This window comes from Littorina saxatilis, linkage group LG17, assembly GCF_037325665.1.
Source record: "Littorina saxatilis isolate snail1 linkage group LG17, US_GU_Lsax_2.0, whole genome shotgun sequence".
NCBI lineage: Eukaryota > Metazoa > Mollusca > Gastropoda > Littorinimorpha > Littorinidae > Littorina > Littorina saxatilis.
Window position 1 is genome coordinate 65,539,529 of NC_090261.1, and position 24,666 is coordinate 65,564,194.

The 24,666-nt window shown below is 47.4% G+C and overlaps 1 protein-coding gene across 1 annotated transcript in view; it reads left to right on the forward strand.

Annotated features, from left to right (window-relative positions):
- Positions 1–24,666, forward strand: part of LOC138953369 (protocadherin-16-like) — a 99,809-nt gene that overhangs the window by 70,511 nt on the left and 4,632 nt on the right. The window contains exons 54-62 of the mRNA XM_070325168.1: positions 5,112–5,271; positions 6,289–6,413; positions 6,932–7,234; positions 8,712–8,894; positions 9,416–9,733; positions 10,550–10,797; positions 17,446–17,578; positions 18,408–18,646; positions 20,037–20,193. Of these exons, the coding sequence (XP_070181269.1) occupies positions 5,112–5,271; positions 6,289–6,413; positions 6,932–7,234; positions 8,712–8,894; positions 9,416–9,733; positions 10,550–10,797; positions 17,446–17,578; positions 18,408–18,646; positions 20,037–20,193 (1,866 nt within the window). The remainder of the gene's footprint in view (positions 1–5,111; positions 5,272–6,288; positions 6,414–6,931; positions 7,235–8,711; positions 8,895–9,415; positions 9,734–10,549; positions 10,798–17,445; positions 17,579–18,407; positions 18,647–20,036; positions 20,194–24,666) is intronic.

A 24,666-nucleotide genomic window follows, 5' to 3' on the forward strand; every position in this document is an offset into this window, starting at 1 on the left:
GTGGCCTAGTGGTAAGGCTGACCTAGTGGTAAGGGTGGCCTAGTGGTAAGGGTGGCCTAGTGGTAAGGGTGGCCTAGTGGTAAGGCTGACCTAGTGGTAAGGGTGGCCTAGTGGTAAGGTTGGCCTAGTTGTAAGGGTGGCCTAGTGGTAAGGGTGGCCTAGTGGTAAGGGTGGCCTAGTGGTGAGGTTGGCCTAGTGGTAAGGGTGGCCTAGTGGTAAGGGTGGCCTAGTGGTAAGGTTGGCCTAGTGGTAAGGGTGGCCTAGTGGTAAGGGTGGCCTAGTGGTAAGGGTGGCCTAGTGGTTAAGTTGGCCTAGTGGTAAGGGTGGCCTAGTGGTAAGGCTGACCTAGTGGTAAGGGTGGCCTAGTGGTAAGGTTGGCCTAGTGGTAAGGGTGGCCTAGTGGTAAGGGTGGCCTAGTGGTAAGGGTGGCCTAGTGGTAAGGTTGGCCTAGTGGTAAGGTTGGCCTAGTGGTAAGGTTGGCCTAGTGGTAAGGGTGGCCTAGTGGTAAGGCTGACCTAGTGGTAAGGGTGGCCTAGTGGTAAGGTTGGCCTAGTTGTAAGGGTGGCCTAGTGGTAAGGGTGGCCTAGTGGTAAGGGTGGCCTAGTGGTAAGGTTGGCCTAGTTGTAAGGGTGGCCTAGTGGTAAGGGTGGCCTGGTGGTAAGGTTGGCCTGGTGGTAAGGTTGGCCTAGTGGTAAGGGTGGCCTAGTGGTAAGGGTGGCCTAGTGGTAAGGGTGGCCTAGTGGTAAGGGTGGCCTAGTGGTAAGGGTGGCCTAGTGGTAAGGGTGGCCTAGTGGTAAGGGTGGCCTAGTGGTAAGGTTGGCCTAGTGGTAAGGGTGGCCTAGTGGTAAGGGTGGCCTGGTGGTAAGGTTGGCCTAGTGGTAAGGGTGGCCTAGTGGTAAGGGTGGCCTAGTGGTAAGGGTGGCCTAGTGGTAAGGGTGGCCTAGTGGTAAGGTTGGCCTAGTGGTAAGGGTGGCCTAGTGGTAAGGCTGACCTAGTGGTAAGGGTGGCGTAGTGGTAAGGTTGGCCTAGTTGTAAGGGTGGCCTAGTGGTAAGGGTGGCCTAGTGGTAAGGGTGGCCTAGTGGTGAGGTTGGCCTAGTGGTAAGGGTGGCCTAGTGGTAAGGGTGGCCTAGTGGTAAGGTTGGCCTAGTGGTAAGGGTGGCCTGGTGGTAAGGGTGGCCTAGTGGTAAGGGTGGCCTAGTGGTTAAGTTGGCCTAGTGGTAAGGGTGGCCTAGTGGTAAGGCTGACCTAGTGGTAAGGGTGGCCTAGTGGTAAGGTTGGCCTAGTGGTAAGGGTGGCCTAGTGGTAAGGGTGGCCTAGTGGTAAGGGTGGCCTAGTGGTAAGGTTGGCCTAGTGGTAAGGATGGCCTAGTGGTAAGGGTGGCCTAGTGGGAAGGGTGGCCTAGTGGTAAGGTTGGCCGAGTGGTAAGGGTGGCCTAGTGGTAAGGTTGGCCTAGTGGTAAGGGTGGCCTAGTGGTAAGGTTGGCCTAGTGGTAAGGGTGGCCTGGTGGTAAGGTTGGCCTGGTGGTAAGGTTGGCCTAGTGGTAAGGGTGGCCTAGTGGTAAGGGTGGCCTAGTGGTAAGGGTGGCCTAGTGGTAAGGGTGGCCTAGTGGTAAGGGTGGCCTAGTGGTAAGGTTGGCCTAGTGGTAAGGGTGGCCTAGTGGTAAGGCTGACCTAGTGGTAAGGGTGGCCTAGTGGTAAGGTTGGCCTAGTTGTAAGGGTGGCCTAGTGGTAAGGGTGGCCTGGTGGTAAGGTTGGCCTGGTGGTAAGGTTGGCCTAGTGGTAAGGGTGGCCTAGTGGTAAGGGTGGCCTAGTGGTAAGGGTGGCCTAGTGGTAAGGGTGGCCTAGTGGTAAGGTTGGCCTAGTGGTAAGGGTGGCCTAGTGGTAAGGCTGACCTAGTGGTAAGGTTGGCCTAGTGGTAAGGTTGGCCTAGTTGTAAGGGTGGCCTAGTGGTAAGGGTGGCCTAGTGGTAAGGGTGGCCTAGTGGTAAGGTTGGCCTAGTTGTAAGGGTGGCCTAGTGGTAAGGGTGGCCTAGTGGTAAGGGTGGCCTAGTGGTAAGGTTGGCCTAGTTGTAAGGGTGGCCTGGTGGTAAAGGTGGCCTGGTGGTAAGGTTGGCCTGGTGGTAAGGTTGGCCTAGTGGTAAGGGTGGCCTAGTGGTAAGGGTGGCCTAGTGGTAAGGGTGGCCTAGTGGTAAGGGTGGCCTGGTGGTAAGGTTGGCCTGGTGGTAAGGGTGGCCTAGTGGTAAGGGTGGCCTAGTGGTAAGGTTGGCCTAGTGGTAAGGGTGGCCTAGTGGTAAGGCTGACCTAGTGGTAAGGGTGGCCTAGTGGTAAGGGTGGCCTAGTGGTAAGGGTGGCCTAGTGGTAAGGGTGGCCTAGTGGTAAGGGTGGCCTAGTGGTAAGGGTGGCCTAGTGGTAAGGGTGGCCTAGTGGTAAGGCTGACCTAGTGGTAAGGGTGGCCTAGTGGTAAGGTTGGCCTAGTTGTAAGGGTGGCCTAGTGGTAAGGGTGGCCTAGTGGTAAGGGTGGCCTAGTGGTAAGGGTGGCCTAGTGGTAAGGGTGGCCTAGTGGTTAAGTTGGCCTAGTGGTAAGGGTGGCCTAGTGGTAAGGCTGACCTAGTGGTAAGGGTGGCCTAGTGGTAAGGTTGGCCTAGTGGTAAGGGTGGCCTAGTGGAAAGGGTGGCCTAGTGGTAAGGGTGGCCTAGTGGTAAGGTTGGCCTAGTGGTAAGGTTGGCCTAGTGGTAAGGTTGGCCTAGTGGTAAGGGTGGCCTAGTGGTAAGGCTGACCTAATGGTAAGGGTGGCCTAGTGGTAAGGTTGGCCTAGTTGTAAGGGTGGCCTAGTGGTAAGGGTGGCCTAGTGGTAAGGGTGGCCTAGTGGTAAGGTTGGCCTAGTTGTAAGGGTGGCCTAGTGGTAAGGGTGGCCTGGTGGTAAGGTTGGCCTAGTTGTAAGGGTGGCCTAGTGGTAAGGGTGGCCTAGTGGTAAGGGTGGCCTAGTGGTAAGGTTGGCCTAGTTGTAAGGGTGGCCTAGTGGTAAGGGTGGCCTAGTGGTAAGGGTGGCCTAGTGGTAAGGTTGGCCTAGTTGTAAGGGTGGCCTGGTGGTAAAGGTGGCCTGGTGGTAAGGTTGGCCTGGTGGTAAGGTTGGCCTAGTGGTAAGGGTGGCCTAGTGGTAAGGGTGGCCTAGTGGTAAGGGTGGCCTAGTGGTAAGGGTGGCCTGGTGGTAAGGTTGGCCTGGTGGTAAGGGTGGCCTAGTGGTAAGGGTGGCCTAGTGGTAAGGTTGGCCTAGTGGTAAGGGTGGCCTAGTGGTAAGGCTGACCTAGTGGTAAGGGTGGCCTAGTGGTAAGGGTGGCCTAGTGGTAAGGGTGGCCTAGTGGTAAGGCTGACCTAGTGGTAAGGGTGGCCTAGTGGTAAGGTTGGCCTAGTTGTAAGGGTGGCCTAGTGGTAAGGGTGGCCTAGTGGTAAGGGTGGCCTAGTGGTGAGGTTGGCCTAGTGGTAAGGGTGGCCTAGTGGTAAGGGTGGCCTAGTGGTAAGGTTGGCCTAGTGGTAAGGGTGGCCTAGTGGTAAGGGTGGCCTAGTGGTAAGGGTGGCCTAGTGGTTAAGTTGGCCTAGTGGTAAGGGTGGCCTAGTGGTAAGGCTGACCTAGTGGTAAGGGTGGCCTAGTGGTAAGGTTGGCCTAGTGGTAAGGGTGGCCTAGTGGTAAGGGTGGCCTAGTGGTAAGGGTGGCCTAGTGGTAAGGTTGGCCTAGTGGTAAGGTTGGCCTAGTGGTAAGGTTGGCCTAGTGGTAAGGGTGGCCTAGTGGTAAGGCTGACCTAGTGGTAAGGGTGGCCTAGTGGTAAGGTTGGCCTAGTTGTAAGGGTGGCCTAGTGGTAAGGGTGGCCTAGTGGTAAGGGTGGCCTAGTGGTAAGGTTGGCCTAGTTGTAAGGGTGGCCTAGTGGTAAGGGTGGCCTGGTGGTAAGGTTGGCCTGGTGGTAAGGTTGGCCTAGTGGTAAGGGTGGCCTAGTGGTAAGGGTGGCCTAGTGGTAAGGGTGGCCTAGTGGTAAGGGTGGCCTAGTGGTAAGGGTGGCCTAGTGGTAAGGGTGGCCTAGTGGTAAGGGTGGCCTAGTGGTAAGGTTGGCCTAGTGGTAAGGGTGGCCTAGTGGTAAGGGTGGCCTGGTGGTAAGGTTGGCCTAGTGGTAAGGGTGGCCTAGTGGTAAGGGTGGCCTAGTGGTAAGGGTGGCCTAGTGGTAAGGGTGGCCTAGTGGTAAGGTTGGCCTAGTGGTAAGGGTGGCCTAGTGGTAAGGCTGACCTAGTGGTAAGGGTGGCGTAGTGGTAAGGTTGGCCTAGTTGTAAGGGTGGCCTAGTGGTAAGGGTGGCCTAGTGGTAAGGGTGGCCTAGTGGTGAGGTTGGCCTAGTGGTAAGGGTGGCCTAGTGGTAAGGGTGGCCTAGTGGTAAGGTTGGCCTAGTGGTAAGGGTGGCCTGGTGGTAAGGGTGGCCTAGTGGTAAGGGTGGCCTAGTGGTTAAGTTGGCCTAGTGGTAAGGGTGGCCTAGTGGTAAGGCTGACCTAGTGGTAAGGGTGGCCTAGTGGTAAGGTTGGCCTAGTGGGAAGGGTGGCCTAGTGGTAAGGGTGGCCAAGTGGTAAGGGTGGCCTAGTGGTAAGGTTGGCCTAGTGGTAAGGTTGGCCTAGTGGTAAGGGTGGCCTAGTGGTAAGGTTGGCCTAGTGGTAAGGTTGGCCTAGTGGTAAGGGTGGCCTAGTGGTAAGGTTGGCCTAGTGGTAAGGGTGGCCTAGTGGTAAGGTTGGCGTCCGCCCCGTGATCGGGAGGTCGTGGGTTCGAACCCCGGCCGGGTCATACCTAAGACTTTAAAATTGGCAATCTAGTGGCTGCTCCGCCTGGCGTCTGGCATTATGGGGTTAGTGCTAGGACTGGTTGGTCCAGTGTCAGAATAATGTGACTGGGTGAGACATGAAGCCTGTGCTGCGACTTCTGTCTTGTGTGTGGCGCACGTTATATGTCAAAGCAGCACCGCCCTGATTTGTGGTCGGCTGGGCGTTAAGCAAACAAACAAACAAACAGACAGACATGTCCCCATTTCAAAGGAGATCCCATCTGCATGAATTATAGCTTGATGTGCAGTTTTTGTTTTCAGATCGAAGATATGAATGATCCTCCCAGCAACCTGAGTCTGAGTGATCACGTGGTGTCGGAGAGCACGCCCCCTGGTGCCCAGGTGGCGTTGCTTGTCACAGAGGATCCAGATCGAGGCCAGACCTTTACCTTTGACTTGGCACCAGACCCGACCGTCGATGGTAATTGTTCTCCAATCATAGCTGTCGTTCTTTTACAAAATAGCATTTTCCCATGCTTTTCTTCGTCTCGTCCCGTCACGTGATTTAGCTTGTGTTTCTTTGGGAGTATATCTCCTGTCTTCTGTGATGTAACTCTGCTTTTGTCTTCTGTGATGTATTTCTCCTCCTGTCTTCTGTGATGTATTTCTCCTCCTGTCTTCTGTGATGTATTTCTCCTCCTGTCTTCTGTGATGTATTTCTCCTCCTTCCTTATGTGATGTATTTCTCCTCCTGTCTTCTGTGATGTATTTCTCCTCCTGTCTTCTGTGATGTATTTCTCCTCCTGTCTTCTGTGATGTACGTATCTTTTCTTCTGTCTTCTTTGATGTATGGTTTAGTGAAGAATATCACTCATGTTTGACGATCAGTAGGTGAGGAAAAGTTAGAAGGTTGGTTGGTTATGTTTTTTTGTAGGCTACAGGGCCAGACCCAGGGGGGGGGGGGGGGGGGTTCCAGGGGTTCCGGAACCCCACCCCTGGAAAAAGCATGTACCTTGCTTTGAGTGTTTGTTTTTTTTACTAGTTTTAGCACCAAAACAATGCTGCTCTTAACCCTCAAAACAAGGCCCAAAATGCACCAGATTGCACAGATTTTAACCGTTTTTCAAAAATTTTCCGGGGGAGCATGCCCCCGGACCCCCCTAGTTCGCGCGCCTGCTTTGCAGGCACGCGCTTGTGGCTTTGCCACTTCGCTGATTTGCCCCCCCCAAAAAGGAGGAAACCCCCCCTTACAACTCATTTGGTCCGGCCCTGGGCTATATCGTTCCTACAACCTGAGTGGCCATCCTGGACCTATGCAAGTTAGTGATAAGGTAGATTTGGGTGTCTTTGTGTTTAGCTGTTGAAAAGAAAACAGACATACTGGACACTTTTCTGTCGGACATGTTTTCGGAACTATTTTAACCTTCCATCTATTGTTAGAAGAAGAAAATATCATGGAATGAATGAAACAAAATGGTTATTGTTACTTGTGTTGCAGGTCATTTGGACATGTCTGGGAATAAGCTGATTGTGGGGAAACTGGGCTTGGACTACGAGACGTCTGCTGTCTTTCACATTAAGATCACTGCCGTTGACAGTGGAACACCTCCCCTCAATATCATGGTTTGATATAATATTTTCCTCAAACACGGTTTGATATCATTTTTCCTCAATAGCAAGATTTGATATCATTCTCCTCAATCTGTCAGCACAGTGATGTTGCTGTTGTCATCAGGATTGTTTGTAATCGTGTGACCTTGTAGGCTCTTCAGTTGTAAGTAGCATTAAGTTATGCTGGAGAGAACCGCCCAAGCTTTACCCAAAATAAAATATTGCAGGTTCTTTTGCAGACAAGACATTTCCATAATGTTTGCACACGAATTGTAGTCTTGTTACTTTCTGTCACTGGTAATCAGCCTCCAGAGACTATTTTAATTCACGAAGACATGGCTGCTGTAACATTTTTCTTCAATTATAATGATCTACACCCGTCGTTGGAAATACTGTCAAGGCTTTAGTTTCCACTGCTTGCCTCTGGTACTGGCGCAAGAGACCAATGTGATCCCAGCAGCCATGAGGGCGACATATGTGTGTTAAAGCTCATAACGGTCAGATGATTTGTTTTGGTCGCGATTTTCCAGAAAGAGTTCAATTTGACGGTGACAGACGCCAACGAAGCGCCGACCGACATCGTGACGACGCCGATACCACCCATCCAAGAGAACGTCACCGTGCCGCATGTTCTGACGTCACTCTACGTCATCGACCAGGAGAGAGAACAGCGTCATTCGTGTAACCTGGTAGGGTCACACGGCCCCCTTGCTGTGGAAACGGACGAGGATGGAAACATGACCTTGGTAGTTCAAGGGCATTTGGACTATGAGACTGCTCAGCGCTATGACGTCATTGTGAGCTGTTCTGATGGCCAGTATGACGTCAAGAAGGTAAGGATATTTCTCTACGCAAACGAGCTTGACCAAATGGCTTGATGGAAACACAATCAAAACGAAATTCAGTGTGGACTATTGACGACACAGCAGTACCATTTTATTTCATGTTTAGAGGTTTTTCTTACATCACAGTAGCCCCCCCCCCCCTTTTCCGCCCCGGCCTTTCTGATCGCTCGATTCGCCACACGTGTAGGCTTACATGCTTTCGCGAGTGCTTCTTTTGTAGTGCTGTCTTGGGCTCTGCAATTGTATGGAAACAATGGAATACACAAACGCTCTTTTCGATACATTATTTTCATCCGCAAATGTTTTTACATTTAATCAAGTTTTGACTAAATGTTTTAACATAGAGGGGGAATCGAGACGAGGGTCGTGGTGTATGTGTGTGTGTGTGTGTGTGTGTGTGTGTGTGTGTGTGTGTGTGTGTGTGTGTGTGTCTGTGTGTCTGTGTGTGTCTGTGTGTCTGTGCGTGTGTGTGTGTAGAGCGATTCAGAGTAAACTACTGGACCCATCTTTATGAAATTTTACATAAGAGTTCCTGGGTATGGTATCCCCAGACGTTTTTTTCATTTTTTGAATACATTTCTTTGATGACGTCATATCCGGCTTTTTGTAAAAGTTGAGGCGGCACTGTCACACCCTCATTTTTCAATAAAATTGATTGAAATTTTGGCCAAGCAATCTTTGACGAAGGCCGGACTTTGGTATTGCATTTCAGCTTGGAGGCTTACAAATTAATTGATGACTTTGGTCATTAAAAATCTGAAAATTGTAACTAAATTTTTTTTATAAAACGATCCAAATTTACGTTCATCTTATTCTTCATTTTCTGATTCCAAAAACATATAAATATGTTATATTCGGATTAAAAACAAGCTCTGAAAATTAAAAATATAAAAATTATGATCAAAATTAACTTTCCGAAATCGATTTAAAAACAATTTCATCTTATTCCTTGTCGGTTCTTGATTCCAAAAACATATAGATATGATATGTTTGGATTAAATACACGCTCAGAAAGTTAAAACGAAGAGAGGTACAGAAAAGCATGCTATGCATCACAGCGAAACCACTACCGCGCTAAACAGGCTCGTCAGTTTCACTGCGTTTTGCACGAGCGGCGAACTACGGTCATTGTGAAAAAATGCTGTGCGTTCAGTTTCATTCTGTGAGTTCCACAGCTTGACTAAATGTAGTAATTTCGCCTTACGCGACTTGTTGTTTTATGTAGTGTGCATACACGAGATTGTGCGATGCGCTATGAGAGCTGAGGCGGTCCTTGATGCAGCCCCAAGTCGACTTCGCGAAGACAGTACGCCAAGTCTTTTCACCGAAAACTCAATGCTGAGGCTCCGTGCGGCCAGCTTCGCGAGGTATACTTCGCGTAGTCGACGTCGCCCAAGGCCAATTAAGGACAGGCTTAACGCGATGATAAAACGTTGACCGCGACCCTCACTGTCTCCTCCCACAGAACGTGAGCGTGCAGGTGATTGACGTGAACGAGCCTCCCACCCTGCTGACCCTGAGCGGACCCCAGGCTCTGCCTGCCTCCGTCACTGGTCACTACGAGGTGGGCAGGCTGACTGTCACTGACCAGGACCTCGGACAGTCGCACACCTTGGTGCTCAAAGGGCCAAACTCGGACATACTCACGGTCAGTTCAATATTGTTGTTGTGTATCGTTGTTGATGCGTTTTATGTGCTGTTTTGCGTCAGATGCGTGGAGAGAGAGAGAGAGAGAGAGAGAGAGAGAGAGAGAGAGAGAGAGAGAGAGAGAGAGAGAGAGGGAGAGAGGAGAGAGAGAGAGAGAGAGAGAGAGAGAGAGAGAGAGAGAGAGAGACGAACGAACGAACGAACGAACGATCGATCTTCATTACTCAAGAATGGAGATTTTAGGCTGACTTATACTTTTGAACACATTTCTGTAACAGGTTTTGAACACTTTGTGAAAGTAGCATATACAATATTTTTCAAGTGAACAATTGTAAACACTATGTGCTAAATATATGTGCCTCTTTTTCTAGTAGAACTATGTACATGTACAATGTAAAAACAAGTTGACAGTTGTTACAGAAATGTGGTCAAAAGTGGAACACTTCTGTTTGGAGTGAAGGGGCGGGTTAGGTATAATCAGTGCAGCAATATCCCTTTGACCAGACCTTGTGTATTGACCAGGTCCGCTCGGACAACACACTGGTGCTGACCAAAGCCGTCCCCCTCAGCGTGCTGGCCACGCCCACACCCCAGGTCACCTTCACCATCATCGCCACCGACAACGGCCGACCCCCGCTGTCGCTGCAGCAGCACTTCACCCTGCCGGTGACGGACGTGGACGTACGACAGCTGCAACTGCCGCGCATCACACTGAGCAACGGCGTGGTGTCGGAGGACGCTGTGCGGGGGACGGAGGTGGGGGCGCTGTACGACCTCAACACCACGCTCAGTGACACTGTCGTCTTCACTCTCGTCAAGGATGATGAGAACTTGTTTGAGGTGTGTGTTGAGGGGTGTGAGGTGTGTGTGTGTGTGGGGGGGGGGGGGGGGGTAGGGTTTGGGGGGGGGGGGGATGCGGAGGGGGTTCGTTAGGATTCCTAACCTGTCTGTCGATCTTTCTGTCCTCTCTGTGTTTGTCAGTGTTCTGGCCGAGTGGCTGTTTATCTGTCTCTTTTGATTGTCGTCTGTCATCCTCTGCCTCGCTTTTTCGTCCAATTTAAAAGGACTATTAAACGTTTTCCGTAGATATCCGTACCCAGAGCACTCTTTTCTGTTGTTCGTGTCGGTGCTGCAAAGCATAAGTATAGCTTTTATCGATCCTGCTAAATAAATTGCGCCCCACAAGTCAAATCCCACTCCCCGCGGATTAGGGGGAAGCATTTACCCGATGCTCCCCAGCATGTCGTAAGAGGCGACTAACAGATTCTTTTTCTCCTTTTACCCTTGTTAAGTGTTTCTTGTATAGAATATAGTCAATTTTTGTAAAGATTTTAGTCAAGCAATATGTAAGAAATGTTAAGTCCTTTGTACTGGAAACTTGCATTCTCCCAGTAAGGTAATATATTGTACTACGTTGCAAGCCCCTGGAGCTAATTTTTGATTAGTGCTTTTGTGAACAAGAAACAATTGACAAGTGGCTCTATCCCATCTCCCCCGTTTCCCCGTCGCGATATAACCTTCGTGGTTACAAACGACGTTAAACACCAAATAAAGAAAGAAAGAAAGAAAGTCAAATCCCCAGCTCCGATAGAAAATATTGACACAGTAGGGCCAACCTCTTGTTATAATTTGTTACCACACTGATTTGTGCTTCAGATCAAGGACGACCGGGTGTTGGTGCTGTCGCGCAACATGTCGAGCTTCACGGGGCGCTCAGCGGAAGTGACGTTGCAGGCACGCAACACGCGCACTGGCGAGAAGGTGAAAAGAACGATAACTGTGCTGGTGAAGCGCTCTGACAAGTGTTACCGCGATGGTCGGACTTGCGACGAGAACGCCCGCTGTGTGGCGCTCAACGACACTGTGTCACAATGTCAGTGTGACCAGGACTTCAAAGGGGACGGGTAAGTTAATAGTTGTACACTCTTGTCTGAGAGAAGGAAGATGCCTATCATACATAGGGTAAGTTAATAGTTGTACACTCTTGTCTGAGAGAAGGAAGATGCCTATCATACATAGGGTAAGTTAATAGTTGTACACTCTTGTCTGAGAGAAGGAAGATGCCTATCATTACATAGGGTAAGTTAATAGTTGTACACTCTTGTCTGAGAGAAGGAAGGTGCCTATCATACATAGGGTAAGTTAATAGTTGTACACTCTTGTCTGAGAGAAGGAAGATGCCTATCATACATAGGGTAAGTTAATAGTTGTACACTCTTGTCTGAGAGAAGGAAGATGCCTATCATACATAGGGTAAGTTAATAGTTGTACACACTTGTCTGAGAGAAGGAAGGTGCCTATCATACATAGGGTAAGTTAATAGTTGTACACTCTTGTCTGAGAGAAGGAAGATGCCTATCTTACATAGGGTAAGTTAATAGTTGTACACTCTTGTCTGAGAGAAGGAAGGTGCCTATCATACATAGGGTAAGTTAATAGTTGTACACTCTTGTCTGAGAGAAGGAAGATGCCTATCATACATAGGGTAAGTTAATAGTTGTACACTCTTGTCTGAGAGAAGGAAGATGCCTATCATACATAGGGTAAGTTAATAGTTGTACACTCTTGTCTGAGAGAAGGAAGATGCCTATCATACATAGGGTAAGTTAATAGTTGTACACTCTTGTCTGAGAGAAGGAAGATGCCTATCATACATAGGGTAAGTTAATAGTTGTACACACTTGTCTGAGAGAAGGAAGGTGCCTATCATACATAGGGTAAGTTAATAGTTGTACACTCTTGTCTGAGAGAAGGAAGGTGCCTATCATACATAGGGTAAGTTAATAGTTGTACACTCTTGTCTGAGAGAAGGAAGGTGCCTATCATACATAGGGTAAGTTAATAGTTGTACACTCTTGTCTGAGAGAAGGAAGGTGCCTATCATACATAGGGTAAGTTAATAGTTGTACACTCTTGTCTGAGAGAAGGAAGGTGCCTATCATACATAGGGTAAGTTAATAGTTGTACACTCTTGTCTGAGAGAAGGAAGGATGCCTATCATACATAGGGTAAGTTAATAGTTGTACACTCCTGTCTGAGAGAAGGAAGGTGCCTATCATACATAGGGTAAGTTAATAGTTGTACACTCTTGTCTGAGAGAAGGAAGGTGCCTATCATACATAGGGTAAGTTAATAGTTGTACACTCTTGTCTGAGAGAAGGAAGATGCCTATCATACATAGGGTAAGTTAATAGTTGTACACTCTTGTCTGAGAGAAGGAAGGTGCCTATCATACATAGGGTAAGTTAATAGTTGTACACTCTTGTCTGAGAGAAGGAAGATGCCTATCATACATAGGGTAAGTTAATAGTTGTACACTCTTGTCTGAGAGAAGGAAGGTGCCTATCATACATAGGGTAAGTTAATAGTTGTACACTCTTGTCTGAGAGAAGGAAGATGCCTATCTTACATAGGGTAAGTTAATAGTTGTACACTCCTGTCTGAGAGAAGGAAGGTGCCTATCATACATAGGGTAAGTTAATAGTTGTACACTCCTGTCTGAGAGAAGGAAGGTGCCTATCATACATAGGGTAAGTTAATAGTTGTACACTCTTGTCTGAGAGAAGGAAGGTGCCTATCATACATAGGGTAAGTTAATAGTTGTACACTCTTGTCTGAGAGAAGGAAGATGCCTATCATACATAGGGTAAGTTAATAGTTGTACACTCTTGTCTGAGAGAAGGAAGGTGCCTATCATACATAGGGTAAGTTAATAGTTGTACACTCTTGTCTGAGAGAAGGAAGATGCCTATCATACATAGGGTAAGTTAATAGTTGTACACTCCTGTCTGAGAGAAGGAAGATGCCTATCATACATAGGGTAAGTTAATAGTTGTACACTCTTGTCTGAGAGAAGGAAGGTGCCTATCATACATAGGGTAAGTTAATAGTTGTACACTCTTGTCTGAGAGAAGGAAGATGCCTATCATACATAGGGTAAGTTAATAGTTGTACACTCCTGTCTGAGAGAAGGAAGGTGCCTATCATACATAGGGTAAGTTAATAGTTGTACACTCTTGTCTGAGAGAAGGAAGGTGCCTATCATACATAGGGTAAGTTAATAGTTGTACACTCTTGTCTGAGAGAAGGAAGATGCCTATCATACATAGGGTAAGTTAATAGTTGTACACTCTTGTCTGAGAGAAGGAAGATGCCTATCATACATAGGGTAAGTTAATAGTTGTACACTCTTGTCTGAGAGAAGGAAGATGCCTATCATACATAGGGTAAGTTAATAGTTGTACACTCTTGTCTGAGAGAAGGAAGGTGCCTATCTTACATAGGGTAAGTTAATAGTTGTACCCTCTTGTCTGAGAGAAGGAAGGTGCCTATCATACATAGGGTAAGTTAATAGTTGTACACTCTTGTCTGAGAGAAGGAAGGTGCCTATCTTACATAGGGTAAGTTAATAGTTGTACACTCTTGTCTGAGAGAAGGAAGATGCCTATCATACATAGGGTAAGTTAATAGTTGTACACTCTTGTCTGAGAGAAGGAAGATGCCTATCATACATAGGGTAAGTTAATAGTTGTACACTCTTGTCTGAGAGAAGGAAGGTGCCTATCTTACATAGGGTAAGTTAATAGTTGTACACTCTTGTCTGAGAGAAGGAAGGTGCCTATCATACATAGGGTAAGTTAATAGTTGTACACTCTTGTCTGAGAGAAGGAAGATGCCTATCATACATAGGGTAAGTTAATAGTTGTACACTCTTGTCTGAGAGAAGGAAGGTGCCTATCTTACATAGGGTAAGTTAATAGTTGTACACTCTTGTCTGAGAGAAGGAAGGTGCCTATCATACATAGGGTAAGTTAATAGTTGTACACTCTTGTCTGAGAGAAGGAAGGTGCCTATCTTACATAGGGTAAGTTAATAGTTGTACACTCTTGTCTGAGAGAAGGAAGGTGCCTATCTTACATAGGGTAAGTTAATAGTTGTACACTCTTGTCTGAGAGAAGGAAGATGCCTATCATACATAGGGTAAGTTAATAGTTGTACACTCCTGTCTGAGAGAAGGAAGATGCCTATCTTACATAGGGTAAGTTAATAGTTGTACACTCTTGTCTGAGAGAAGGAAGATGCCTATCATACATAGGGTAAGTTAATAGTTGTACACTCTTGTCTGAGAGAAGGAAGGTGCCTATCTTACATAGGGTAAGTTAATAGTTGTACACTCTTGTCTGAGAGAAGGAAGGTGCCTATCATACATAGGGTAAGTTAATAGTTGTACACTCTTGTCTGAGAGAAGGAAGGTGCCTATCTTACATAGGGTAAGTTAATAGTTGTACACTCTTGTCTGAGAGAAGGAAGGTGCCTATCATACATAGGGTAAGTTAATAGTTGTACACTCTTGTCTGAGAGAAGGAAGATGCCTATCATACATAGGGTAAGTTAATAGTTGTACACTCTTGTCTGAGAGAAGGAAGATGCCTATCATACATAGGGTAAGTTAATAGTTGTACACTCTTGTCTGAGAGAAGGAAGGTGCCTATCATACATAGGGTAAGTTAATAGTTGTACACTCTTGTCTGAGAGAAGGAAGGTGCCTATCTTACATAGGGTAAGTTAATAGTTGTACACTCTTGTCTGAGAGAAGGAAGATGCCTATCATACATAGGGTAAGTTAATAGTTGTACACTCCTGTCTGAGAGAAGGAAGATGCCTATCATACATAGGGTAAGTTAATAGTTGTACATTCTTGTCTGAGAGAAGGAAGATGTCTATCATACATAGGGTAAGTTAATAGTTGTACACTCTTGTCTGAGAGAAGGAAGATGTCTATCATACATAGGGTAAGTTAATAGTTGTACACTCTTGTCTGAGAGAAGGAAGATGCCTATCATACATAGGGTAAGTTAATAGCTGTACACTCTTGTCTGAGAGAAGGAAGATGCCTATCATACATAGGGTAAGTTAATAGTTGTACACTCTTGTCTGAGAGAAGGAAGATGCCTATCATACATAGGGTAAGTTAATAGCTGTACACTCTTGTCTGAGAGAAGGAAGGTGCCTATCATACATAGGGTAAGTTAATAGTTGTACACTCTTGTCTGAGAGAAGGAAGGTGCCTATCATACATAGGGTAAGTTAATAGTTGTACACTCTTGTCTGAGAGAAGGAAGATGCCTATCATACATAGGGTAAGTTAATAGTTGTACACTCTTGTCTGAGAGAAGGAAGGTGCCTATCTTACATAGGGTAAGTTAATAGTTGTACACTCTTGTCTGAGAGAAGGAAGATGCCTATCATACATAGGGTAAGTTAATAGTTGTACACTCCTGTCTGAGAGAAGGAAGATGCCTATCATACATAGGGTAAGTTAATAGCTGTACACTCTTGTCTGAGAGAAGGAAGGTGCCTATCATACATAGGGTAAGTTAATAGTTGTACACTCCTGTCTGAGAGAAGGAAGATGCCTATCTTACATAGGGTAAGTTAATAGTTGTACACTCTTGTCTGAGAGAAGGAAGGTGCCTATCATACATAGGGTAAGTTAATAGTTGTACACTCTTGTCTGAGAGAAGGAAGGTGCCTATCATACATAGGGTAAGTTAATAGTTGTACACTCTTGTCTGAGAGAAGGAAGGTGCCTATCATACATAGGGTAAGTTAATAGTTGTACACTCTTGTCTGAGAGAAGGAAGATGCCTATCATAAATAGGGTAAGTTAATAGTTGTACACTCTTGTCTGAGAGAAGGAAGGTGCCTATCATACATAGGGTAAGTTAATAGTTGTACACTCTTGTCTGAGAGAAGGAAGATGCCTATCATACATAGGGTAAGTTAATAGTTGTACACTCTTGTCTGAGAGAAGGAAGATGCCTATCATACATAGGGTAAGTTAATAGTTGTACACTCTTGTCTGAGAGAAGGAAGATGCCTATCATACATAGGGTAAGTTAATAGTTGTACACTCTTGTCTGAGAGAAGGAAGTTGCCTATCTTACATAGGGTAAGTTAATAGTTGTACACTCTTGTCTGAGAGAAGGAAGATGCCTATCATACATAGGGTAAGTTAATAGTTGTACACTCCTGTCTGAGAGAAGGAAGATGCCTATCATACATAGGGTAAGTTAATAGCTGTACACTCTTGTCTGAGAGAAGGAAGGTGCCTATCATACATAGGGTAAGTTAATAGTTGTACACTCCTGTCTGAGAGAAGGAAGATGCCTATCTTACATAGGGTAAGTTAATAGTTGTACACTCTTGTCTGAGAGAAGGAAGGTGCCTATCTTACATAGGGTAAGTTAATAGTTGTACACTCTTGTCTGAGAGAAGGAAGGTGCCTATCTTACATAGGGTAAGTTAATAGTTGTACACTCTTGTCTGAGAGAAGGAAGGTGCCTATCTTACATAGGGTAAGTTAATAGTTGTACACTCTTGTCTGAGAGAAGGAAGATGCCTATCATACATAGGGTAAGTTAATAGTTGTACACTCTTGTCTGAGAGAAGGAAGATGCCTATCATACATAGGGTAAGTTAATAGTTGTACACTCTTGTCTGATAGAAGGAAGGTGCCTATCATACATAGGGTAAGTTAATAGTTGTACACTCTTGTCTGAGAGAAGGAAGATGCCTATCATAAATAGGGTAAGTTAATAGTTGTACACTCTTGTCTGAGAGAAGGAAGGTGCCTATCATACATAGGGTAAGTTAATAGTTGTACACTCTTGTCTGAGAGAAGGAAGATGCCTATCATACATAGGGTAAGTTAATAGTTGTACACTCTTGTCTGAGAGAAGGAAGATGCCTATCATACATAGGGTAAGTTAATAGTTGTACACTCTTGTCTGAGAGAAGGAAGATGCCTATCATACATAGGGTAAGTTAATAGTTGTACACTCTTGTCTGAGAGAAGGAAGGTGCCTATCATACATAGGGTAAGTTAATAGTTGTACACTCTTGTCTGAGAGAAGGAAGATGCCTATCATACATAGGGTAAGTTAATAGTTGTACACTCTTGTCTGAGAGAAGGAAGATGCCTATCATACATAGGGTAAGTTAATAGTTGTACACTCTTGTCTGAGAGAAGGAAGATGCCTATCATACATAGGGTAAGTTAATAGTTGTACACTCTTGTCTGAGAGAAGGAAGATGCCTATCATACATAGGCAGCATCCGCAATTAGTTCTGGGGAAAAAACAATTCCATAGCACGTGCACATTTTCCCAGCTACATGTGTGACGTGGTGAACGACTTTGTGCTCTAACTTGTGTGGCATTGGCACCATTCCATTTTGTATTGCATGTATAAAATGCCTGCTTTATTTCATGGCACTCGCAACTTGTCCCAACTACACTTGTAACGAGGTCAACGACTGTGGGCTGTCATCTTGTGTGGCATTGGAACCATTCCATTTTGTATTGCGTGTATAAAATGCCTGCTTTATTTGATAGCACGTGCACCCTGTCTCAGCTACATGTGTGACGAGATGAACGGCTGTGTGCTCATATTGTGTTGCTCTTATTTTGTGTGACATCGGCACCATTTCATTGTGTATTGCGTGTACAAAGTGTCTGCTTTATGTCATTGCACGTGCACCCTCCGTGCAGCTACACGTGTGACGAGGTCAACGACTGTGTCGGGCAGGACGGCAGCTCTCCTTGCCAGCACGGCGAGTGTGTAGACGGTATACAGGACTTCCGGTGTGTCTGTCGCCATGGCTACAGCGGCCCCCGCTGTGAGGTATATAGCACTAAAAGGCCTCTTACTAGAAAAATAAAATGTATATTCTGTTATAAGAAAAAAGAAAGAAAAAAGGCTTCTGTTCGTCTGTCTGTTTGACCGTGTGTCCGTCCTACTTTTGATCGCTTATAACTCAGGTGTTTATCGGCGGAATAATATTCCTGCGGCATATCTTTGCGGAAATTGTCTTAAAAATCGCTACGCTAACGCCGAATGAATAAGCGACAAAGCGCTCACGCTCTTTCCTTCGCTTATACCTCTGGCGTTTCTGGACCGATTTGCCTCAGGTAATTAGGTAAGCTTGGAATTATTAATGGTGAAGATGTGCGCCAAATTCCTGACGAATCGTTTAATGATCGCCGGATCTGTAGTGGAAATAAAGCGTTAAAGGTTAGCGGAAACTTCCCGCTAGGTAGAACTACTGACATTTGTTATATTCTGCGCAATCTTTTTGCTGCTGTTGTGTCAAGGATACGCAGCACTTTCTTTCACATTCAGAACGCATGGGCACAGTATGATCACAGGCTGACCAACAGTATAATGACCTACTTTTACTCAACTTATGTCCAGATTTCGTGTTCACATAGCAAGTGGCTAAGATCTCGGCTTTACTACAGATAACAATTGAACAATACCTGCTATTCCGACTTGGTCGTGTGACATTACAAATTGTTTGGTATTTTATAATCGTTGACAGGCAGGTAAGACGTGTCGAAGACAATTTTCAAATTTAATGTATTTATTTTAATGGACTATAAAGTATTGTTATTGTTACTTTCGTGATTATTGTTACTGTTATTCTTATTGTTGTTTACTCTGCCTGCACCAGATGGAGCAGGACAAGGCCGACCCGTGCACGTCCAACCCGTGCAGTAACGGCGCGGCCTGTCAGCCTGACGTCACCAACACCACCTTCACCTGCACGTGCAGGGCGGGGTGGGAGGGACAGCGCTGTGCCAAAAGTGTGGACGACTGTCTCACCGGCCGTTGTCATGGCAATGGCAGCAACTGTGACGACCAGTACCTCACCTTCCTGTGCAGGTGTAGTGATGACCGTCACGGGCCCAGGTAAGTCACTGACAGTGAACACAACACCCACCTACCTGTGCAGGTGTAGCGATGACCGTCACGGGCCCAGGTAAGTCACTGACAGTGAAAACACACTTCACCTACCCATGCTGGTGTAGCGAGGACCGTTAGGGGCCTAGGTAAGTCACTGACAGTGGACACAACACCCACCTATCTGTGCAGGTGTAGCGATGACCGTCACGGGCCCAGGTAAGTCACTGACAGTGAACACAACACCCACCTTCCTGTGCAGGTGTAGTGATGACCGTCACGGGCCCAGGTAAGTCACTGACAGTGAACACAACACCCACCTACCTGTGCAGGTGTAGCGATGACCGTCACGGGCCCAGGTAAGTCACTGACAGTGAAAACACACTTCACCTACCCATGCTGGTGTAGCGAGGACCGTTAGGGGCCTAGGTAAGTCACTGACAGTGGACAACCGCCTCACATACCTGTGCAGGTGTAGTGATGAACGTCACGGGCCCAGGTAAGTCATTGACAGTGGACACAACACCCACCTATCTGTGCAGGTGTAGTGATGACCGTCACGGGCCCAGGTAAGTCACTGACAGTGGACACAACACCCACCTATCTGTGCAGGTGTAGCGATGACCGTCACGGGCCCAGGTAAGTCACTGACAGTGGACACAACACCCACCTACCTGTGCAGGTGTAGTGATGACCGTCACGGGCCCAGGTAAGTCACTGACAGTGGACACAACACCCACCTATCTGTGCAGGTGTAGCGATGACCGTCACGGGCCCAGGTAAGTCACTGACAGTGGACACAACACCCACCTATCTGTGCAGGTGTAGTGATGACCGTCACGGGCCCAGGTAAGTCACTGACAGTGGACACAACACCCACCTACCTGTGCAGGTGTAGTGATGACGTCACGGGCCCAGGTAAGTCACTGACAGTGAACACAACACCCACCTACCTGTGCAGGTGTAGCGATGACCGTCACGGGCCCAGGTAAGTCACTGACAGTGAACACAACACCCACCTACCTGTGCAGGTGTAGCGATGACCGTCACGGGCCCAGGTAAGTCACTGACAGTGAAAACACACTTCACCTACCCATGCTGGTGTAGCGAGGACCGTTAGGGGCCTAGGTAAGTCACTGACAGTGGACAACCGCCTCACATACCTGTGCAGGTGTAGTGATGAACGTCACGGGCCCAGGTAAGTCATTGACAGTGGATAGGTCAGTCAAACAAACTTGACTCGGTCCCGCATTGCCTTACAGGCTGAAGGGACGTAAAACGACCAACCAACCAACACATGAAATGAAACACTTACGCCGTGCTGTTGAAGTTTCGTTAGACTGTAGTTCTGTCTGTGTCCTGTCACTGACAACTGCAAGATGGTGTGTTCTGGTTGAAGGTGTGAATACCTGAAGGCAGCATGCCCTGAGAACACCTGTGGGGGAACGGAGGTGTGCACACCTGTACCCGACCAAGCGGAACACACCTGTGCACCCGCCCTCAGGACTGTCGTCTTCGTCATTGACTGCAGGAAGCACGGCATCACGAACCTGCAGGTAGGGTGTGTAAAGTCATTGTCACAATATGTCTTAAAGAAGCTCTCTATCGTAGACTCTGGCAGGCTTTAACGTTACATTGGACATTAAAGTCATTGTCACAATATGTCTTAAAGAAGCTCTCTATCGTAGACTCTGGCAGGCTTTAACGTTACATTGGACATTAAAGGCCGACCCCGCCTCGTGAAAGCGATTTGCCTCACTGTCTCAGATCTGGACAGGCCTGTACATGAGATAAGACCATCCCCTCACTTGGTCACATACCAAACAGGAACAGCCTGGGTGTTACATGAGATAAGACCATCCCCTCACTTGGTCACATACCAAACAGGAACAGCCTGGGTGTTACATGAGATAAGACCATCCCCTCACTTGGTCACATACCAAACAGGAACAGCCTGGGTGTTACATGAGATAAGACCATCCCCTCACTTGGTCACATACCAAACAGGAACAGCCTGGGTGTTACATGAGATAAGACCATCCCCTCACTTGGTCACATACCAAACAGGAACAGCCTGGGTGTTACATGAGATAAGACCATCCCCTCACTTGGTCACATACCAAACAGGAACAGCCTGGGTGTTACATGAGATAAGACCATCCCCTCACTTGGTCACATACCAAACAGGAACAGCCTGGGTGTTACATGAGATAAGACCATCCCCTCACTTGGTCACATACCAAACAGGAACAGCCTGGGTGTTACATGAGATAAGACCATCCCCTCACTTGGTCACATACCAAACAGGAACAGCCTGGGTGTTACATGAGATAAGACCATCCCCTCACTTGGTCACATACCAAACAGGAACAGCCTGGGTGTTACATGAGATAAGACCATCCCCTCACTTGGTCACATACCAAACAGGAACAGCCTGGGTGTTACATGAGATAAGACCATCCCCTCACTTGGTCACATACCAAACAGGAACAGCCTGGGTGTTACATGAGATAAGACCATCCCCTCACTTGGTCACATACCAAACAGGAACAGCCTGGGTGTTACATGAGATAGGACCATCCCCTCACTTGGTCACATACCAAACAGGAACAGCCTGGGTGTTACATGAGATAAGACCATCCCCTCACTTGGTCACATACCAAACAGGAACAGCCTGGGTGTTACATGAGATAAGACCATCCCCTCACTTGGTCACATACCAAACAGGAACAGCCTGGGTGTTACATGAGATAAGACCATCCCTCCACTTGGTCACATACCAAACAGGAACAGCCTGGGTGTTACATGAGATAAGACCATCCCTCCACTTGGTCACATACCAAACAGGAACAGCCTGGGTGTTACCTGAGATAAGACCATCCCCTCACTTGGTCACATACCAAACAGGAACAGCCTGGGTGTTACATGAGATAAGACCATCCCCTCACTTGGTCACATACCAAACAGGAACAGCCTGGGTGTTACATGAGATAGGACCATCCCCTCACTTGGTCACATACCAAACAGGAACAGCCTGGGTGTTACATGAGATAGGACCATCCCCTCACTTGGTCACATACCAAACAGGAACAGCCTGGGTGTTACATGAGATAAGACCATCCCCTCACTTGGTCACATACCAAACAGGAACAGCCTGGGTGTTACAGGGGGTAAGACCATCCCTCCACTTGGTCACATACCAAACAGGAACAGCCTGGGTGTTACATGAGATAAGACCATCCCCTCACTTGGTCACATACCAAACAGGAACAGCCTGGGTGTTACATGAGATAAGACCATCCCCTCACTTGGTCACATACCAAACAGGAACAGCCTGGGTGTTACATGAGATAAGACCATCCCCTCACTTGGTCACATACCAAACAGGAACAGCCTGGGTGTTACATGAGATAAGACCATCCCCTCACTTGGTCACATACCAAACAGGAACAGCCTGGGTGTTACAGGGGATAAGACCATCCCCTCACTTGGTCACATACCAAACAGGAACAGCCTGGGTGTTACAGGGGATAAGACCATCCCCTCACTTGGTCACATACCAAACAGGAACAGCCTGGGTGTTACAGGGGATAAGACCATCCCCTCACTTGGTCACATACCAAACAGGAACAGCCTGGGTGTTACAGGGGATAAGACCATCCCCTCACTTGGTCACATACCAAACAGGAACAGCCTGGGTGTTACAGGGGATAAGACCATCCCCTCACTTGGTCACATACCAAACAGGAACAGCCTGGGTGTTACATGAGATAAGACCATCCCCTCACTTGGTCACATACCAAACAGGAACAGCCTGGGTGTTACATGAGATAAGACCATCCCCTCACTTGGTCACATACCAAACAGGAACAGCCTGGGTGTTACAGGGGATAAGACCATCCCCTCACTTGGTCACATACCAAACAGGAACAGCCTGGGTGTTACAGGGGATAAGACCATCCCCTCACTTGGTCACATACCAAACAGGAACAGCCTGGGTGTTACAGGGGATAAGACCATCCCCTCACTTGGTCACATACCAAACAGGAACAGCCTGGGTGTTACAGGGGATAAGACCATCCCCTCACTTGGTCACATACCAAACAGGAACAGCCTGGGTGTTACAGGGGATAAGACCATCCCCTCACTTGGTCACATACCAAACAGGAACAGCCTGGGTGTTACATGAGATAAGACCATCCCCTCACTTGGTCACATACCAAACAGGAACAGCCTGGGTGTTACATGAGATAAGACCATCCCCTCACTTGGTCACATACCAAACAGGAACAGCCTGGGTGTTACATGAGATAAGACCATCCCCTCACTTGGTCACATACCAAACAGGAACAGCCTGGGTGTTACAGGGGATAAGACCATCCCTCCACTTGGTCACATACCAAACAGGAACAGCCTGGGTGTTACAGGGGATAAGACCATCCCTCCACTTGGTCACATACCAAACAGGAACAGCCTGGGTGTTACAGGGGATAAGACCATCCCTCCACTTGGTCACATACCAAACAGGAACAGCCTGGGTGTTACAGGGGATAAGACCATCCCTCCACTTGGTCACATACCAAACAGGAACAGCCTGGGTGTTACAGGGGATAGGACCATCCCCTCACTTGGTCACATACCAAACAGGAACAGCCTGGGTGTTACAGGGGATAAGACCATCCCCTCACTTGGTCACATACCAAACAGGAACAGCCTGGGTGTTACATGAGATAGGACCATCCCCTCACTTGGTCACATACCAAACAGGAACAGCCTGGGTGTTACAGGGGATAGGACCATCCCCTCACTTGGTCACATACCAAACAGGAACAGCCTGGGTGTTACAGGGGATAGGACCATCCCCTCACTTGGTCACATACCAAACAGGAACAGCCTGGGTGTTACATGAGATAAGACCATCCCCTCACTTGGTCACATACCAAACAGGAACAGCCTGGGTGTTACATGAGATAAGACCATCCCCTCACTTGGTCACATACCAAACAGGAACAGCCTGGGTGTTACAGGGGGTAAGACCATCCCTCCACTTGGTCACATACCAACATTGAACAGCCTGGGTGTTACATGAGATAAGACCATCCCCTCACTTGGTCACATACCAAACAGGAACAGCCTGGGTGTTACATGAGATAGGACCATCCCCTCACTTGGTCACATACCAAACGGCAACACCCTGACTGGTTGCTGCGGGGAGTTGGACTTTTTTGATGAATTGATTTACGAGAAAAGGCACAATCGGGTTTTTACGAAATTAATTCTTAAGAACCCAACTGTGCACAGAGACACCCAGGCTGTTCCTGTTTGGTATGTGACCAAGTGGAGGGATGGTCTTATCCCCTGTAACACCCAGGCTGTTCCTGTTTGGTATGTGACCAAGTGGAGGGATGGTCTTATCCCCTGTAACACCCAGGCTGTTCCTGTTTGGTATGTGACCAAGTGGAGGGATGGTCTTATTCCATGTAACACCCAGGCTGTTCCTGTTTGGTATGTGACCAAGTGGAGGGATGGTCTTATTCCATGTAACACCCAGGCTGTTCCTGTTTGGTATGTGACCAAGTGGAGGGATGGTCTTATCCCCTGTAACACCCAGGCTGTTCCTGTTTGGTATGTGACCAAGTGGAGGGATGGTCTTATCCCCTGTAACACCCAGGCTGTTCCTGTTTGGTATGTGACCAAGTGGAGGGATGGTCTTACCCCATGTACAGACCTGTCCAGATCTGAGACAAAGAGGAAGAGTGGGCCTTCACAGTTCTCTTAAGTGTGAGTCGACAATACTGACAATGATATGTTAACAATGATCTGCCTCGAGTGATATATTTGCGAGAAAGTGATGAAAACTACCAACACTTCCCAGAGTTTCACCTTAAAACGTGTTAGGTATCTTACCGCTTTTGGTGTAATATACGAACCACTCTTCTTCTTCAGAAAGGTTGTCACTTTGCTGCAATGACGACATCACTCTTGGAAAAACTCAGTATCAAATGGAAAACATGGGGTTTGAGCCTATG